Source organism: Cherax quadricarinatus, chromosome 59 (assembly GCF_038502225.1).
Source record: "Cherax quadricarinatus isolate ZL_2023a chromosome 59, ASM3850222v1, whole genome shotgun sequence".
NCBI lineage: Eukaryota > Metazoa > Arthropoda > Malacostraca > Decapoda > Parastacidae > Cherax > Cherax quadricarinatus.
In genome coordinates, this window is record NC_091350.1 from 5,599,184 (window position 1) to 5,620,398 (window position 21,215).

General features: G+C 38.3%; 1 protein-coding gene across 4 annotated transcripts in view; it reads left to right on the plus strand.

Annotated features, from left to right (window-relative positions):
• The window catches only part of RanBP3 (ran-binding protein 3), a 58,589-nt gene that overhangs the window by 16,439 nt on the left and 20,935 nt on the right, over nt 1–21,215 (plus strand). For 2 of the 4 annotated variants that reach the window (XM_053791098.2, XM_053791097.2), the window contains 5 exons: nt 6,353–6,538; nt 7,167–7,476; nt 7,776–7,842; nt 14,619–14,723; nt 16,088–16,177. In XM_053791098.2, the coding sequence (XP_053647073.2) occupies nt 6,353–6,538; nt 7,167–7,476; nt 7,776–7,842; nt 14,619–14,723; nt 16,088–16,177 (758 nt within the window). The remainder of the gene's footprint in view (nt 1–6,352; nt 6,539–7,166; nt 7,477–7,775; nt 7,843–14,618; nt 14,724–16,087; nt 16,178–21,215) is intronic. The other 2 variants (XR_008408503.2, XM_070097672.1) reach the window with 2 other exon arrangements.

A 21,215-nucleotide genomic window follows, 5' to 3' on the forward strand; every position in this document is an offset into this window, starting at 1 on the left:
GAGGATGAGGAACAGAGCTGTTCACTATGGCAGCTTCCGATTTAACTCTTTGTGTTCGATTGGTTAGAAAACTGAAGATCCATCTCCCCACTTTGCCAGTTATTTCTTTAGCATGTACTGTATTTTGTGTGTTATTACGCCATGATCGCACTTGTCAATGGTTTTTGCAAAGTTATTGTATATTATATCTGCATTCTGTTTTTCTTCCAGTGCATCCAAGACCATATCGTAGTAATCCAGTAGTTGCGAGAGGAAGGAGTGACCTGCTCTGAATCCATGTTGCCCTGGATTGTGCAGTTTTTGGGAATCCAGGTGGTTTGCAATCATGCTTCTTAGCACTCTTTTAAAGATTTTTATGATGTTGGACGTTAGAGCTATTGATCTATAGTTCTTAGTTAATGCTTTGCTGCCACCTTTATGGAGTGGGGCTGTAACCATTGTTTTTAGTGACTGTGGAATTTCACCTATGTCCAAGCTCCTCCATAGTATACTTAGGGCACGCAAAAGGGGTTTCTTGCAGTTCTTAACCCTTTGACTGTTTTGGTCATATATATACGTCTTACGAGCCAGTGTTTCTGACGTATATATACTCAATAATTCTAGCGGCTTCAAATCAAGCGGAAGAAAGCTGGTAGGCCCACACGTGAGAGAATGGGTCTGTGTGGTCAGTGTTCACCACATAAAAAAAATCCTGCAGCACACAGTGCGTAATGAGAAAAAAAACTCATCGTTTTTTTTATTAAAACGCAGAGTTTGAGGTGTATTTTCGTATAGTATTTATCGATGTATTTGCGTTTTCATGGTCTTAGGTGATAAAATGGAAAACATATTACAGAAATAGAGATGATTTTCATTACTTTGACGATGAAAACGACCTTGAAACTGAGCTCAAAGTAGCGGAAATGTTCGATTTTTACCAATGTTCAGGAGTAAACAAATCACACCACACGTCCAATACACGTCAACTGGGGAGTCTAATATTCTTTCACTAGTGCACTGATATTATTTATACCATTTTTACAATAATGCAGTAGTCTGCATAACAGTAAATTTTGTATTTTTTTGTATGAATAAAAAATCAAAATAAAAATCAATAATATAAGAGGGGCCTAGAGATGTGACTAATGAACAGAGGATATGTTATTTTAGTGCCAAGAATGTCTACCTTGTTTATTCTGGACCCTATTTTGAAATTGGCATCTTTTTTAGTTTGTGAAATTGGCATCTTTTTTAATTTGTGTGAAATTGGCCAAATTGCCAATTTCTGACCACAATATTGGGTAGTCTAAATTGGTAAATGGGAGGTTTCTTGTACTCAGCTGATAGATAAAATGGAGTTCTAAAGAAATAGCTATGAGTTTGGTCAACTGGAATAACGGAATTGGCTGAAAATAGGGCTCAAAGTCGGCGAAATCGCCGATACGCGTATGTCGCCAAGACCGCTAACTTCGTGGGAGCGTAATTCCATGAGTTTTCGACCAAATTTCGAACTTTTGGTGTCATTACCATCGGGAAAAGATTCTCTTATCATTTCATAAGAAAAAATTTTTTTTTTTTTTCTTCAAAAATTTAGCGACATAGAATGACAGTTTCAGAAAGGGGCCTGAAACAGTCAAAGGGTTAATGAACATAGAGTTCCACAAGTCAGGGCCTGGGGCTGAGTGCATTGGCATGTTGTCAATGGCTTTATCCAAGTCTATTGGAGTTAGGGTAATGTCAGAAATCTGGCATACATTGATGGAGTTTTGAGGCTAAGTTATGAAAAAATAATTTGAATTGTCAACCTTTAGACTGATTAGTGGCTCACTAAACACAGAGTCATATTGGGATTTCAGTATCTCACTCATTTCTTTGTTGTCATCTGTGTAAGTCCCATCTTTTCTGAGCAAGGGCCTGATATTAGATGTGGTATTTGTCTTGTGTTTGGCATATGAAAAGAAATATTTCGAAATTCTTTCAGTTTCACTAATCGCTTTTAGCTCTTCCTGTCTCTCCTAGGTACTGTACTGTATGAGTCCTTTAACTTAAGTTTGATACTTTCCACTTCCCTGGTCAGTGCCTCCTTCATGTATCAAACAATTTAGCATTCTTGAGGAGCTCAGTGATTCCTCGTTGTCTTCTGTAAAGGGAATGTCTTTCTCTCTCCAGTTTACTTCTTTTCTTCTTCTTTCTTAGGGGCATATGCTTTGAACATACTTCAGCTGCCAGGAAGTTGATCCTTTCAAGACACTGGTTTGGATCCAGGTTATTTAAGATATCTTCTCAACATGTTTCATTGAAGATATGGTTCACCTAGTCCCAATTAATATTCCTTTTGTTGAAGTTATATTTGATGAAGACACCTTCACAGCTACGTGCATTTTGCTGATCAGGACCCCTGTACATGTAAGTCTGAACTTTGATTAGATTGTGATTGGAATTAGTTGTTTTTGATATTGTTATGTCTCTTACCAGGTCCTCTTTATTTGTAAAGATAAGGTCAAGTGTGTTTTCCAGTCTTGTTGGCTCCACTATCTGCTGACTAAGGGTGTGTTTATTGCCGAGATTTAGTAGCTCATGTGTGTATGTGACCTTTCATCTGTGCTGCCTCCAGGGATTGTTTCTACTATAACATTATTTGCTACACTTCCATTTTGTATGCCTTAGGTTGAAATCACCAAGCAGTAAGATGTTTGGGGATGGAACTGGAAGGCTTTCCAGAGAATACTCAATTTTCAGTAGCTGTTCCTTGAACTGTTGGGAGGTTGCATCTGGTGGCTTATATACAACCATAATGACTAGGTTTTGGTTCTCGATCTTTATTGTTAGAACTTGAACATCATTTGTGATGTTCAGCATCTCCGTGCAGATGAGCGATTCTTTGATATACAGGCCAACCTCCCTTGTTGTCTGTTCTTTCTGTCACATCTAAAAATGCTGTACGTATTTATCCATATTTCATTGTCAAAGTGATCTTTTGTGTGGGTCTCTGTGAAGGCTGCAAACATTGCATTTGACTCCTCTAGAAGTCCACTGATAAAAGGTATTTGTTGTTGGTGAATGGCTTAAGGCCCTGTGTATTAGCAAATATAAACGAGGTTGTAGTCTGTGTTTGTTGGGGGGATTTTGTTATTGGCATCAGTAGTTGTGGTTCTGGAGGGCCATGGGGGGACAGTGGCTGTGTCTCCAGTCCAATAAGGCTGCAAGGTGGTAGACTAATTTTACTTTTTTCCATTTTCTTTTTACGTATCCTGCCACTAAAAAATCACTTTGGAGTGGGGTTGTCGTGACTACTGTTGTTTGTCTTATGAGGTTTGTACCTCCTGGTTCTTTTTAGATGATATGCAGTGCAGCTGTTGTTGTAGCACTGTTTTTGGAGGACCAAAGAGTGGCACATTTCTGGGTGAAAGAATTTACAGGAGGGAGAACAACACACTCCTTTAGACAGAAGGTCATGACATTTTTTGGGATGCTCAAAGTTTCATGTCCCATTTGTTTTTCCTGATATTCCATGCTTACAGGGGCATCAAACAAAGAATTTGCACAATTTCACTTTTGGTTGGGTATAAGTTTTGGTAGGTGTGTTCTCAATTTGTGCAGTTTCTAGGACTGCACTATAATTTTCAGTATCCAAGCCAGGACCACCCTGTCCTGCTTCTGGGGAACAGAACTACTTTTCCAGAAGAAGACAACTCCTCCTCCACTACATTTGTAATGTGGGCTATGGTCATGTGGAATGATGGTTGTATATTTAAGGTTTTAGTGGTGACTGGACTGGCACTGGGGGCTGAGCCTGGGCTAGCACCAGTGCTGTGGGCAGTAGCACTAGGACTGGGGAATGGGTCTGGGTTAACACTATGTGTGAGGGGGTTGGGTTAACTGACATTTTTGTTTCCTGTGTTTTTTTTCAGTGGGTGACTATATAGTTTCAAGTCATCTGTTGTGGTATGAGCATTCTGCATTTTTTGGTTCACTATTCCTGTCTCTTCCTCCCATGTTTTATAAATCTTTGGTAGACTGTCCAAGAGTTCATCTTTATTTTTTTGCTTATTTTAATTATTTATTACCCTCCTTAGTACCTTTCTGATACCTGGCCAAAGTTCTATATCTTTATTGTACAACCAGAAGCACCTTGCTAGTTCGAGGTCATTTTCTGAGGCAGTGTTTATTCTTGCACAAGAGTTATGATGCTTGGAAAAGCACAGGTTGCATGTGATCCATCCAAGGATTTTTTTTACATGTCCTACAGGTATGCTGTACTGACATCGTGCCCGTATCCTACTTCACTCTGTATGCCACCAAAAAACTGATTTCCACTTTACCTTTCTCTGCACTGGTGACAGTAATATGCGAGATGTATTTATAGAAACTGAGGCTTGCGGCATGTGGGTAGTGGGTAAATTTTGGAGGGTAGGGGGTGACTATATTAGGCGATATTATGGTAATAAGTGGCGACCAGCGAAAAGGTGGAACCAGGAGCTGTGACTCGACCCCTGTAACCACAAATAGGTAAACACGCACATGCACGCATACATGTGCATGCATGCCCTACCTACCTACAGTAAACCCTCCCTGTAATGGCCTAATGGGAGAAATAGGCCAGTTGGTAATGGCAGTTGTGGTGGATAGAATAATGTTTTTCTTGTGACAATAATGGATAATTCTGTAACCAACACTGTTCCTCGTTTGCATATCAATTGTCCTAGCCGATTTTGTTCTGTATTTCCAAAGTACATTGTATAGAGGTCTATTATTTGGAGGGTTTACTGTATCTGGTTGCAGGTGTTGATTCTCAACTCCTGACCCAGCCTTTTACCTTGCCAGGTTCTCATCTCCTGATCCAGCCCTATACTTTGCCAGATTCTCAACTCCTGACCCAGCCTTTTACCTTGCCAGATTCACTCCCTTAGTCTCATGGGCCCTATTGTACCTGTTTTTAAAACTATGTATGGAGCCTGCCTCATCGAGATCATTCCATTTCCCGACCACTCTGAGACTGAGGAAATACTTCCTGACATCTGTGTCTTTAACTTATAGCTGTGCCTCCAAGTTCCTGTTTCTCTTCTCAAACAGTCTGTCCCTGTCTACCCTACCAATTTCCCTGAGTATTTTGTATGTTATGGTTGTTTTTCCCTCAGTGTCATTAGATTCAGTTCATATTTTGGCATTTTCTCTAGTTTTTTAACATACTTTGTCCAGTGCAGCTTCCACATAGGTTCTGGATACTTAAGATGGGCTTGGTGTATTTTGTATAAGGGTCCTAGAATGACTCGTTGTTGAGATTCCTGATGGCTGCTTTTAGATTTGTTCAATAATCATTGGCCTGCAGAAGCTATTTGACTGGCGTAAGTCTCTAGTGATATACCAGGCACTATGCTTACCCCTAGTTCTTTCCCCATTGAGTGAAGTCTGCTGTGTGTGTGTGTGTGTGTGTGTATTTTCTTTTGCAAGTGTTATCATTTTTTGTGTACACATGCGTGTGCATGCATGCATGAGTGTACACTGATATTGACAAAGTGCTGAATGACATATTCTATCCAGTGCTTTGTATATTTTGAAATACCTCTACTCTCTTCCTCCAGATTAAAGGTAATAAATAAGAGACACATGCATCATTTAGGTATCTATATTGCAAAACATTTGCTTGCACAGTAGGCTTCATCAGTCAGATACAGAGGTGACAGATATGGAAGCATCAGCAGTGGAGAGGTAAAGATGATGTGATCAGTCTGTGAACCTTGAGGAGGTTGCATGAAGTGGTCAGTCCTTCAGCCTGAAAATGTTTCCAAGTTCATAATCTCAATCATTGTGAAGCAGAAGCATGGGAATGGAGCCTTTTTAAATGTCAGAGGTGAAGCATGGAGAATGGAGATGATGTCACAGGGAGTGGGACCTACAGTGGAAGTAAGAACATTAGAATTGAGGGGCACTGCAGCAAGTGTACTGACTCAAATACAATTCTTCTCACTCATAGCTAATGGTTGAACTGTGAAGGTGTAGATGATGTCCTCTGTACAAAGATACTGTTGTGTTGATGTCAGATAAACATCAATAAAAGGTTCCAGTATCATGCTTAAGCTTCATGTTCAAGACTATAAAGTTGAACACATCTCCAAACTGAGGGACTGATAACGTCATCTTTTCCTCTCCACTACTTCTGATGTCTCCATATTTGCCACCTCTGTATTCGACTGATGGAGCCTACTGTTTAGGCAAAAAGTTTCAGAATAAAGATACTTATTTCATGTGTCTTGCTTATCTACTTGTTAGTATTATATACCATTTGTATAATGATAAAAGATAACTTATTGAAATAGTTCGAGAGAATTCACATTAGTTCAGCCCTCTTTATACCAGGAATTTTTCTCAACAGGTGGACCACCAGTTATTCGACCGTCACCCTTAGGTTCTAGCAGAGTAGTTAGCTCCATTAGAGGCACACCTAGTCTCTTCATGCCCCCAACCTTAACTGTCACTGGCTCGTCCCCACCACAGTCAAGCAAGTCTGAGTTTAAACTGAAGCCATCAGTGTTGGGATCTTCTAATCCATTTTCAAAAAGTGTGTACAAATTATTGTTTCTTAAAACTTGTTATGTATATTGCTCAGATTTTGCTAATAATTTGGATGACTACAATCATGTGGCTATTTCAGGAAAAGTATTTCAGAGATTCTGTACTCCCTTCAGCATCATAGTTGTTGCCATTACCATTATTATTGTTTTTATTAAGATTTTTAAAACTAATGATTTGAAGATCTAATTTCTCTTTACATAGTTTTGTTCCAAATAATTGTTGTGCATAGACTAATGTACTGGGACTGTAATAAGAACTAATGAAAAAATTTTACGAAATAATTTACATTTTTTCCTAGCGTGTTTAAAATTTAAGATAACTTAAAAAAATAATTAATTATTATAAGCCAGTTAAGATTTGGGAAATCATTAAGATAAGAATGTGAAAATAGGTTTACTTAGCTATAAGTAAATTAACAGCAAACTGAAATGAGATGACAAAACACATACATTTGCCTTACAAAGTCATATTAGGGAATTGAAATATGGCTAATATAAGTAGATAGTAAAGTTAACCAATAGTAAGGTAATGTATATGGTGCATGAAGAGGTGTGCTAATATTGTGCAGAACCTTTTACCAAAATCTTGACTCGGACTGTTTCTATCTATTATAGCACCAGTTGATACTGGAGACAAAGCAGACTCAGCCAGTGGATCAGAGGAAAGAGTTTCAAGAACAGCTCCTGAACCTGCAGCATTTCAAACCTCTGGCCAAGATGTCTCCTCTTCAACCCCAGTAACGTCTTCGCACATTCCTCGAGCAACGCCTTCTGGAATGAAAGAAGAAAGAAGAGGAGCTCGGTCTGTATCAGTTGAAATTCATACAAACAGTAGTGAGGACAGTAGCACTTCCAGCAACAACTCTAACAGTAATTCAAGAAAGCTGTTTCTTCCCCTCGCACGCAATGGAGATGGTAAAGATAGGTAAGGGGTTCATAAATCACAGTGAATTTTAACTTATTAAGGTTTTTTTTTTATATATGTAATAGGTAGTGTTAGTTTACTGTAGCTAGACTGTGATCAAAAATTAGATTAAACAAGCCAGAGAAATTGCATAGTTTTTTTTTATATACAGTATTATTAGTTATGAATGGTAATTGGAGTCAAATTTATCAAGAATCTTTGAAGGAGAATTATAATGTGAATAGGGCATATCTCGTAGTACAGTATTGGTAAAGCACATCGTGCGTTAAGATTTTAAAGGTGCAAACTTCTCCCGGCAGCTCCGCAAGTCCCAACCTAGGTAGCAACAACTTCATCTTTGGGCAGAACCTGCAGTCTAAAGTTGCTGTGAGTAGTGCACCATTCTATTCTTTGTATAACAAGCAGTGAGTTATCAGCACCTTGAGCACCCATTTCAATATTATAGCAAAGAAAACTTTCCATCAGTATTAATATATGTATAATGGGATTTCCCAAAGAATTAAGAGGCCTATGTGTGAAGGAGCAACTTCCCAAGGAAGTAGTGTTTATCACAGGGAGTTTATACAAACCCTGGAATATAGTACTGGATTCAGTGTGAGAGGATTAACATGACTTATGAGGAACCTTCAGTAGATTTGATTTTTGGTGTGAAAATAAGTTTCCATCTCTCAGACCCATGACTGAACTAATAGAATAAGGTTCCCTAATTACTATGTTGCTGTAACATATCTTTATATTAGCTTGACTATGTTAAGAACAGTTCAGTTTTTTAAGAAGTTTTAATATCTCATTAATGCTAAAGATTTGCAAGGAAAGTACATGTCATATGATTGTAAAAAAAAAAATTGCAAGGTCAGTAATGTATATGTAAATCTTTATAAGCATTTACAAAGAAAGTACAGTAGTGTATTTGTAAGACACAAATAATAGCAACAAGTATTTAAGACATGTATTCACATTGTGTAGTGTGTTTGTAAGAATTTATACGGGGTTGTAATGAAAGTTTTGTTTGCAAACTAATTACAATATCAGTTTTGGCTTATTATTTTGAGGTTTATATATGCCTATGATTTTGGCTTTGGGGATTGGGCCTTTATAGAATAGATCCTCCGTATTCCCTGCGTGTCGTAAGAGGCGACTGAAAGGGGTTCTAGGTCCTGAAGCCTCCTGGCTTGGTGCACTTGTTTCACCCATGTTAATGAGAAATAGAAGGGAGAAATATTTAAGTTTTAGTATGTGTAAAAAATCAGAATAGTCATTATGTAAACTCCAAAACAGACAGCTAAAATGAACTATTTTAAGATTTTGCTGCCATAGTTAGCTTGGTAGCTTTAGTGTAGTAAGTTACAGTTAACAGCCAGAAAGTTAGCAGATATGTGCATCATACATGTATACAGCTTGAACTTTGTGGGTAGTAAGTCAGTATAGTTATTCATGTCATAAGCCATATTTTCATTCAATTAAGATACAGTACACACTGATCAAACAGCTTATTGTATATATCCTGAATGCTGTGACTAGTAAGTTAGTACAGGCAGGCCCCACTTTACAGCATTTTGCTAATGCAGCGATTTTTCAGTTATACCCATCCTTCATTTATTCAGACTTAATACAATAATTTTTTTTTTTTTTTTTCAACAAGTCGGTCGTCTCCCACCGAGGCAGGGTGACCCAAAAAAGAAAGAAAATCCCCAAAAAGAAAATACTTTCATCATCATTCAACACTTTCACCACACTCACACATTATCACTGCTTTTGCAGAGGTGCTCAGAATACAACAGTTTAGAAGCATATACGTATAAAAATACACAACATATCCCTCCAAACTGCCAATATCCCAAACCCCTCTTTTAAAGTGCAGGCATTGTACTTCCCATTTCCAGGACTCTAAGTCCGACTATATGAAAATAACCGGTTTCCCTGAATCCCTTCACTAAATATTACCCTGCTCACGATCCAACAGATCGTCAGGTCCCAAGTACCATTCGTCTCCATTCACTCCTATCTAACACGCTCATGCACGCTTGCTGGAAGTCCAAGCCCCTCGCCCACAAAACCTCCTTTACCCCCTCTTTCCAACCCTTTCGAGGACGACCCCTACCCCTCTTTCCTTCCCCTATAGATTTATATGCTTTCCATGTCATTCTACTTTGATCCATTCTCTCTAAATGACCAAACCACCTCAACAACCCCTCTTCTGCCCTCTGACTAATGCTTTTATTAACTCCACACCTTCTCCTAATTTCCACACTCCGAATTTTCTGCATAATATTTACACCACACATTGCCCTTAGACAGGACATCTCCACTGCCTCCAACCGTCTCCTCGCTGCTGCATTTACCACCCAAGCTTCACAATAAATATATTCACCATTCTCTATAAGCTAATGATGAAAATATTTTAAAGTAAGTAATGTGTATACTGTATATGCCTTTTTTATAGGCCTAGCTCTATTGCTCACTTAATATATGATAGTGCAAACATATTATCAGGCTTTATTATGCATTTGGAAGTGAGAAAAGGTTGTTGTATAAGCAGGGCCTACCTGTATACTCATCTTTATCATAGCTGTGTAAATACTGAAGTGATTTTTTTGGTTTTCTCTCTCCCTTCTTTTTTTTTTTTTTTCTCTCTCTCTCACATTCATGTACAGTGTATTGAAGGTGTTTCATGCATATAGGATGGGGTAGAAAGCATTAATTAAGGCTTTTACCAGTAACCCTCTTGGTTCTTAAGTTTTTTCTATATATACATGTACAGTGGTCCCTCGTTTTTCGTAATTAATCCGTTCCTGGAGGAGCTACAATAAACGAAATTTACGATTTGGGAATCAATTTTCCCCATAAGAAATAATGTAAATACAATTAATCCGTTCCTGACACCCAGAAGTATTAAAACAAAAAAAATTTTTTACATGAAATATACTTTTTTTTTTTTGTTTTTTCAACAAGTCGGCCGTCTCCCACCGAGGCAGGGTGACCCAAAAAAAAATATACATGTAGTACATAAACAATACAATGGGAAATGATGAATGAAACATTAACAGCATAACACTTACCTTTATTGGAGATTCTTAGTGTATGGGAGACTGGAGGAGGAGAGAGATTGGATTGTTTACAGTTTGGAAGGGGAATCCCCTTCCAGCAACACCTCAGGTACTAATTGCTTCTCTGGGGTTGCTTCTCTTCTCTGTTTCTTAATGCCACTAGGACCACCTTGAGAGTCACTCTAGTCCTGTCTCGCAAAGTAACTGTGGAGAGAGCTCTGTTTCTGGCGTCTCTTTAACACTTCCCTAAAATGGCCCAAGACTTTGTCACTACATATTTCTCACCTTCTTTACCACAGGCTTGGCACTAGGAGCTTTCTTTGGAGCCATGATAGCTTATTTAGTACTTGCAAGCACTAAAATGAGTGGAATATTATGAAATATTTCATAGGAGCACTTGAGGGGACCTTCACTCACTGGTAAACAATGCCAGACTGGCTGGGTAGGGAGGCCGCCTTGGCTCACACCGTGCGTACGCGTCCCGGATGAACTACTATTCGCGAGTCAACCTATGAAAAGCGAGTCCATGTTTATACGAAAATACCCCTATGATTGGCGAAATTTACGATTGCCGAGAACTACGAAAAGTGAGGGACCACTGTAGTTGAAAAGTTGTGATGAATGGTTTGAAAAACCGACAAGTTGAAGATTGAGACACTTATGCAATATATGGGAATCTTTATTCAGGAAACATTTTGCCACACAGTGGCTTCATCAGTCCAATACAAAGCAGAAGGTGTAAGGAGAGGAGGAGTTTGAGGTAATCAGTCCCTCAGCCTGGAGTCGATGTGTTCAATCCATCAATCTTGTAGAATGTACAGCATAGGGCCGAAGATGTGGCTTATATACTGTAGTCAGGTGAGGCGAAGCAGGAGGCGGCGGGGTCATAGTGGTATCATCCACTAGTCAAAGTAGGTCTTCGTCCGAAGGTTGGACAAGTGTTGAAGAATACTTTGTAACAAGACTCCATGGTGCTGCAGTGTCTGACAGTTCTGATGAATGGTTTGAAAAACCGACAAGTTGAAGATTGAGACTTGTCAGTTTTTCAAACCATTCATCACAACTGTCAGACACTGCAGCACCATGGGGTCTTGTTACAAAGTATTCTTCAACACTTGTCCAACCTTTGGACGAAGACCTACTTCGACTAGTGGATGATACCACTATGACCCTGCCTCCTCCTGCTTCGCCTCACCTGACTACAGTATATAAGCCACGTCTTCGGCCCTATGCTGTACATTCTACAATATTGATGGATTGAACACATCGACTCCAGGCTGAGGGACTGATTACCTCAAACTCCTCCTCTCCTTACACCTTCTGCTTTGTATTGGACTGATGAAGCCACTGTGTGGCGAAACGTTTCCTGAATAAAGATTCCCATATGTTGCATAAGTGTCTCAATCTTCATATACTTGAAAACTTGTCTCTCCTCTCTCTTAAGTAGTGAAGTATCATAGCAGGAAATAATTTTTTAACATGGGGTACCTACTCAAAAATCTAGCTTCTTTATTTTCTTTTTCACTTTTAATACAGAAAATATTGGTGAATTTTCCCTAGGTCAGTGTTCAATATGTAGTATGATAAAAAATTCATTCGCTAATTCTAGTAGAGAATGTAAAATATAGTAATAGTTAAAAATGTATGGCACATGAAGTCTATAGACAGAGGGTTGGTCTAACAAGTGCAACGTTTAGTATAAAGTGATGACTTGAAGAGAAATCATTAACATAAAAAGACAAAAAGGTCAAAATTTAAAAAAAAAAAAATAAAAAAAAAAGTGGTGTTAGTATAGGAAATCAGGTAAGAATACGTAAAGAAATATTAGTTCAGAAATAATATGAAATGTGATATGCCAGGCATCAAAAAAGGTAAGTCTCAAGTGGATTTCATTATTCAGAAAAGCAAAAAAATGGCAAAGCATTCTAATGAAAAAAATTAATTTCAAGACAGTGGCTGAATACACAACAGTATATACCATTGAATTGGGTATACAATAGCATATAAACTCTTTAGCTCAATTTGCTGAGTAGTAGCAGTATTTTTTTTTTTTTCATGTATTAATGAGACATACATAGTATAATCCAAACTAAACAATGGTAGATTGATTCCCAGATACAGTTAAAGCCTGATAAAATGGACTAATACGGAAAAGAGGGGTCCGATTTACCAAAAATTTAGTTATATACAATGAACATTTCAATTAAGCGGATGTAGTCTGCTTAATTGATTGACTACTGGACATGGACAAATGCCCAACAAAACATTTAGTCCACCGTATTGATGGCACAGCTGGATATACAAAGAAAAAAACTAATGCAAGCATGCTTTGATATATATTCTCTCTCATTTTACAGGGTTTTACAGGGTTTGGTTAAGGGTTCCTAACTTTATTTATAAGCTAAGAGACATTACCTCACTCACTCTCTTATCTTAATGGAAATATTTAAAGTCTGCCTGCTTGCCTGTCATATAAATGGAGTGATGATGAAGGGTGTGTTGGGAATGGGAAGGAGGGGTAGAGGGAGGGAGGCATGCATACTGTCTGATGTGACCTACAGAGACAAATTGTACATGTACCAAACCATACCCCGGCCGGGATTGAACCCGCGGTCAGAGAGTCTCAAAACTCCAGCCCGTCGCGTTAGCCACTAGACCAGCTAGCCACAATAAGATTCGTCCAACTAGGTATATTTCTACACCATAGGAAGGTTAGCACAGGCACCACTGTGACCACAAATGCAAGTTTTTACAGACGAATCTCCAGCTAGCATGGCCGTGATGAACTCTAGCTCAAGTCCCTTCACTGCCGTCAACATGACTCATGAAATCGTAATGATACGATTGCAAACAAACCATACCCCGGCCGGGATTGAACCCGCGGTCAGAGAGTCTCAAAACTCCAGCCCGTCGCGTTAGCCACTAGCCACAATAAGATTCGGATTGTGGCTAGTTGGTCTAGTGGCTAACGCGACAGGCTGGAGTTTTGAGACTCTCTGACCGCGGGTTCAATCCCGGCCAGGGTATGGTTTGTTTGCAATCGTGTCATTACGATTTTGTGAGTCATGTACATGTACCAGACACGGAAGATTTCAACAATAAGGATGTAAATACTGAGTCGACAGTTCTTTAACAAGCTAGCTGGCTGGCTAGCTGCCTGCCTTGCCCTTTCTGCACTTCTTGCAAACAATCATTTTTTCTGGCACTATAATTTCCAGTTGGACACAAGCTTGTCTCTACCACCACAGAGAAAATGGACAAGTCCTAGACAAAGCCTGGACCATACAAACTTGCTATTAAGTGAAATTGGTCCATTTTATTGAGTGTATGATCGAACTGGATAGCCATTCAGTATAGCAGATTTGGTCTTCGTGGCAATATTAATTGGACATCCCATTCATTGTACGTGTTGAGCCTTTGTCTGGCCACATTTTTTTGTCTGCTTTGTCAGACATCGCTTTATGGAGGTCCATTTCATCAGACTTGCTGTATTTAGGATATTTATGAGGTGATTACACCAGCCACTGCTATGAATGCAATGCATTGTTTCGTAATTGGTATAGTTAGGTATATGTGTATAGTGGAGAATGTTGTAAAAAAAAATTAGGCAGTATAGCATGATTATGAGAGAATTGTTTAAATATTACAATTGCATCCTAACATTTACCATTAGATTCCTTTTAAGGCCAAGTTTTTTGTCACAGATTTTTACAAAACTTAGGTTTTATCTGTAGTGATTGTATTTGAACCCTCTGCTTTTATGTTGAGACTGATTGAACCCTTCACCTTTTATCCCCAAATTTTTATTAAACCTTCCAGCTTATATTCTTAAAATACGAATGAAGTCGCTAGCTTTCTTTATCCTCTTCATTTCAATGTGGCTCATCATTTTCTCTGTGGAAAAAAAACTCCTTTAGATTTCATCTAGTTTCATTGGTCTCTAAGCTTGAATCCTTCAATTCCATAAAGCCCTTTGCTATTTTTCTTGAGCTTTAATACACGACTGCAATTTATTCTTGTTCTTTTATCTTCTTTTGCATGTCCATATATCTATACATATAATGTATAACTTTGACTGCTTTGTTGCTTCCCCAGGGTGCAGAAAGTTCAGTCACATCCTCTTCTGATGCAGCGGGGGCCACCAATGGAGAGAAACAAACTGGCAACCTTTTTTCTGAAGCTGCCAGTGAAGTTTCATGGGTAAGTTCTCTTTTGTGGAGTCACAGTAGATACTGGCTAACTGAGTAATACAAGAAAAATTTAAATATCCAGTTAAGGTGGCAGAATAAAAACCTCACTAGAAATGCACTTAGGTACGTGCTTGTTGTGCAGCTTGTTACGTATGTAGGTTCTACTTTGAATTGAAAGAGTTAAAAATTTTTCAAATTTTTGTGCAGTCATTAACACGAAATGAATTAAATATAGTAGGGCCCCGCTTTACAGTGATTTGCTAATACAGACATTTCAAATTATGACCAAAATTCGTTTATACAGCTCCCCCTGTAATTTGCTATTATGGTGTTTATGCTCCACTCTGTTTACATCCCATTCTTCATTTATTCAGACTTCTTACAATAAATGTATTCACAACTCACTGTAAGCTAAGGATGAAAATATTTTAAGGCAAGTAATGTGTGTACTGTATATGCATTTTTTTAGGCCTAATATAATCAGGCTTTTATTATTATTTTTTTTAACATGGCTGTTTTCCATCAAGGCAGGGTGACCCAAAAAGAAAGAAAAAATTTTCATCATTCAGCACTTTCACCCTGACTAACACATAATCACCATAATTGCAGGGGTGCTCAGATACGACAGTTTAGATGTCCCTCCAAACTGCCAATATCCCAAACCCCTCCTGTAAAGTGCAGGCATTGTATTTCCCACTTCCAGGACTCAAGTCTGGCTGACCAGTTTCCCTGAATCCCTTAACAAAATATTACCCTGCTCACACACTGACAGCTTGTCGGGTCTCAAAAACCATTCGTCTCCATTCACTCATATCTAACACGCTCACACATGCTTGAAGCAAAATACCAACCACTCAACACTATATAACCTCCCCTGCTTTTAACATTTCTGTCTTGATCCCATCAGTTCCAGCTGCTTTACCCCTTTCATAATACATAATGCCTTGCGCACCTCCCCCACACTTCATATAAAATGCATGTAAGAGCCTACATGCTTTTATAGGCATTGGAAAGTAAAAAAAAGGCTATGATTCACGTTACAACGATTTTCACTTTTACAAAGGTAGCTTGGAACCTAACCTGTTGTATAAGCAGGAGATCCCCCTGTATTCAGCATGCTGGCCCTCTCCCACGGAGGCAGGGTGACGCAAAAACGAAAGAAACACTGTACTGTCAGTTTTATATTAGGAACACCAACAGTTTGCTGTACAGAATATAAAAATGAAACTTAAAACTCTAGACCTATATTGCTATGCAAAATAAAATAATAGGAAGTAATTAGTTTATATTTTTCCTTCATGTGCATTGTGTTTGAATTTTTGCAGTTGTGAATGGAGTAAAATTCATATAGAGTTTTTAATCATGCACCAATAGCCCACAGATTCTGCCAGCAGCTCTGCCACTACAAATGGCAGACCAGTTACTGGAAACCTGTTCACAGATGCTGCCTCGGAAATTTCTTTGGTAAGGAAATTACTCTGGCTTCGTGTTCTGCACATGTAATTCAGCTTTCATCCATGAAATTCTCTTGGTTTTTCATTATACATTTACTCCACATGTTATTTTCTGTATCTATTTTAAAATATACAGTATGAAATGAATTCTACATTTATTGTTAGTTACCATAGAAAAATGGGTTTGAATTCTTCCCCATTAGTCATGTGCATTGTAGAAAACTAAAATGTTGGTCACAATGAACTTTTAAGCCTGTTTTTTACGCAGTTACACTAAACTAGGAGATTTTTATATTTTTTCCTTGTTTTGGGTCATCCTGCCTTAGTGGGAAGTAACCAGTGTTAAAAAAAAAAAAAGTGTTCAGTATCATATATCCAGTACATTCAAAATGTAATTATCATTACAATAAATCCTTGATGTGACAGACAGCTGAAACAGAGTCAAAATTTGCTGGGTAAGTTGATTTGTAAACAATTGATAGTCTGTTGCTATTGTTACAATTGCAGCAAAATGCTCATCTCTATCACCATCTGAGTATCCTTATTTTTTTTTTTTTTTTTTTTTTCTCTCGACAAGTTGGCCGTCTCCCACCGAGGCAGGGTGACCCAAAAAAGAAAGAAAATCCCCAAAAAGAAAATGCTTTCATCATCATTCAACACTTTCACCACACTCACACATAATCACTGTTTTTGCAGAGGTGCTCAGAATACAACAGTTTAGAAACATATACATATAAAGATACACAACATATCCCTCCAAACTGCCAATATCCCAAACCCCTCCTTTAAAGTGCAGGCATTGTACTTCCCATTTCCAGGACTCAAGTCCGACTATATGAAAATAACCGGTTTCCCTGAATCCCTTCACTAAATATTACCCTGCTCACACTCCAACAGATCGTCAGGTCCCAAGTACCATTCGTCTCCATTCACTCCTATCTAACACGCTCACGCACGCTTGCTGGAAGTCTAAGCCCCTTGCCCACAAAACCTCCTTTACCCCCTCTCTCCAACCCTTTCGAGGACGACCCCTACCTCGCCTTCCTTCCCCTATAGATTTATATGCTTTCCATGTCATTCTACTTTGATCCATTCTCTCTAAATGACCAAACCACCTCAACAACCCCTCTTCTGCCCTCTGACTAATACTTTTATTAACTCCACACATTTTCCTAATTTCCACACTCCGAATTTTCTGCATAATATTTACACCACACATTGCCCTTAAACAGGACATCTCCACTGCCTCCAATCGTCTCCTCGCTGCTGTATTTACCACCCAAGCTTCAGACCCATGTAAGAGTGTTGGTACTACTATACTTTCATACATTCCCTTCTTTGCCTCCATAGATAACGTTTTTTGACTCCACATATACCTCAATGCACCACTCACCTTTTTTTCCCTCATCAATTCTATGATTAACCTCATCCTTCATAAATCTATCCGCCGACACGTCAACTCCCAAGTATCTGAAAACATTTACTTCTTCCATACTCCTCCTCCCCAATTTGATATCCAATTTTTCTTTATCTAAATCATTTGATACCCTCATCACCTTACTCTTTTCTATGTTCACTTTCAACTTTCTACCTTAACACACATTCCCAAACTCATCCACTAACCTTTGCAATTTTTCTTTAGAATCTCCCATAAGCACAGTATCATCAGCAAAAAGTAACTGTGTTAATTCCCATTTTGAATTTGATTCCCCATAATTTAATCCCACCCCTCTCCCGAACACCCTAGCATTTACTTCTTTTACAACCCCATCTATAAATATATTAAACAACCATGGTGACATTACACATCCCTGTCGAAGACCTACTTTTACCGGGAAGTAGTCTCCCTCTCTTCTACACACCCTAACCTGAGCCTCACTATCCTCATAAAAACTCTTTACAGCATTTAGTAACTTACTACCTATTCCATATACTTGCAACATCTGCCACATTGCTCCCCTATCCACTCTATCATATGCCTTTTCTAAATCCATAAATGCAATAAAAACTTCCCTACCTTTATCTAAATACTGTTCACATATATGCTTCAATGTAAACACTTGATCTACACATCCCCTACCCACTCTGAAACCACCTTGCTCATCCGCAATCCTACATTCTGTCTTACCTCTAATTCTTTCAATTATAACCCTACCATATACTTTTCCTGGTATACTCAATAAACTTATTCCTCTATAATTTTTACAATCTCTTTTATCCCCTTTCCCTTTATATAAAGGGACTATACATGCTCTCTGCCAATCCCTAGGTACCTTCCCCTCTTTCATACATTTATTAAACAAAAGTACCAACCACTCCAACACTATATCCCCCCCCCCTGCTTTTAACATTTCTGTCATGATCCCATCAGTTCCAGCTGCTTTACCCCCTTTCATTCTACGTAATGCCTCACGTACCTCCCCCACACTTACATTCTGCTCTTCTTCACTCCTAAAAGATGGTATACCTCCCTGACCAGTTCATGAAATTACCACCTCCCTTTCTTCCTCAACATTAAAAATTCCTCAAAATATTCTCGCCATCTACCTAATACCTCCCTCTCCCCATCTACTAACTCCCCTACTCTGTTTTTAACCCTTTGAGGGTCGACAGGCCCTCTCCGAAACTCGTTCTCAGGGTCGGCCAAATTTAAAAAAAAAAAAAAATATTTTCTCTTATGAAAAGATAGAGAATCTTTTCCCGATCATAAAGACACCAAAAGTTTGAAATTTGATAGAAAACTTACGGAATTATGCTCTCGCAAAGTTAGCGGTCTCGGCGATGTTTACGCATCGGCGATTTTGCCCACTTTGAGCCCCATTTTCGGCCAATTTCACTGTACTAGTCGACAAAAAACATGAATATTTCGCTAGAACTCCATTTTTTCTATCGAATGGATGCAAGAAACCACTCATTTATGAAATTCAACTATCCAGTACAGTGGTCAGAATTTAGCAATTTTGCCAATTTCACACAAATTTCAAAAGATGCCAATTTCGGAATAGGGTCCAGAATAAACAAGAAAGACATTCCTGGCACTAAAATGACATTTCCTCTAGTCATTAGTCATGTCTCAAGTCCCCTCTTATATTCTTTTGCTTTCCACTTTGAATTTTTATTTTCACAAAAAATATAAGATTTACTGTTATGCAGACTACTGCATTAGTGTAAAAAATGGTATAAATATTATTGGTGCACTTGTGAAAGAATATTAGACTCACCAGTTGACGTGTATTGCACGCTTGGCACGATTTGTTTACTTTTGAAGTTTGGTAAAAATCGAACATTTCTGCTACTTTGAGCTCAATTTCAAGGCACCTTTCTTTGTAAAACCAGTCAAAATCATCTCAATTTCTGTAATGTGTCTTCCATTCTATAAAATGAGACCAAGAAAACTAGAATACAACAATAAATACCATACGAAAATACACTGCAAAGTCGCTGATTTATTAAAAAAAAATGGTCAAAGTTTTTTTTTTCTCATTATGCACTGTGTGCTGCAGGATTTTTTTTAGACTGTGCACACTGACCACATAGACCCATTCTTTCATATGAAGGCCTACCAGCTTTCTCCCACTAGATTTGAGGCCGCTAGAATTTATGAGTACTAGTACGTCAAAAACCCCTACGCGTAAGACGTACTAGTACGACGAAAACCCTCAAAGGGTTAACTGACAAATCCATACTTTCCCTAGGCTTTCTTAACTTGTTTAACTCACTCCAAAATTTTTTCTTATTTTCATTAAAATTTCTTGACAGTGCCTCTCCCACTCTATCATCTGCTCTCCTTTTGCACTCTCTCACCACTCTCTCCACTTTTCTTATACTGTCCATATACTCTGCTTCTTATAACACTTCTGCTTTGTAAAAACCTCTCATAAGCTAACTTTTTTTCTTTTATCACACCCTTTACTTCATCATTCCACCAATCACTCCTCTTTCCACCTGCCCCCACCCTCCTATAACCACAAACTTCTGCCCTACATACTAATACTGCATTTTTAAAACTATTCCAACCCTCTTCAACCCCCTCATTACTCATCTTTGCACTAGCCCACCTTTCTGCCAACAGTCGCTTATATCTCCCCCTAACTTCCTCCTCCCTTAGTTTATACACTTTCACCTCCCTCTTACTTGTTGTTGCCACCTTCCTCTTTTCCCATCTACCTCTTACTCTAACTGTAGCTACAACTAAATAATGATCCGATATATCAGTTGCCCCTCTATAAACTTGTATCCACCAATACATAATCTAACAAACTACTTTCATTACGTGCTACATCATACCTTGTATATTTATCTATCCTCTTTTTCATAAAATATGTATTACTTATTACCAAATCTGTTTCTTCACATAGCTCAATTAAAGGCTCCCCATTTACATTTACCCCTGGCACCCCAAATTTACCTACTACTCCCTCCATAACATTTTTACCCACTTTAGCATTGAAATCCCCAACCACCATTACTCTCACACTTGATTCAAAACTCTCCACGCATTCACTCAACATTTCCCAAAATCTCTCTCTCTCCTCTACACTTCTTTCTTTCACTCTGTTGTGTAGTTGGTATTTGTTCTATACTCCAATATAGTTTTAATTTCCTCACATTTTCCATATTGGAGTAATTGTGGTGATGAATTCAAAATGGAAGGTAATGTAATATAGCAGAGGCCTGGGGATGTGATTAATAAACAGAAGAAATGTTTTGGTGCCTGGAATGTCTACAGAGTTTATTTTGGACTTTGTGTTTAAATGGTAGTTTTTTAATTTTGTGTAAAATTGGCCAAATTACCAACTTCTGTCCACTTAAAAGTGTAATTCTGATAATTGAATGGACAGTTTCTTGTGTTCAGTCAAAAAACAAAAGGCATATTAGGAAAATAGCTGTGAATTTGATTAAAGTGAACAGTGTAATTGGCTTAAAATAGGACTCAAATTGAATGAAATTGCTGACGTGTAAACTGCCAGACTGCCACTTTTGAGCCTGCGTAATTCTGTAAATTTTCCTTTAAGTCTCCAAACTTTGGTATCACTACCTTTAGAAGA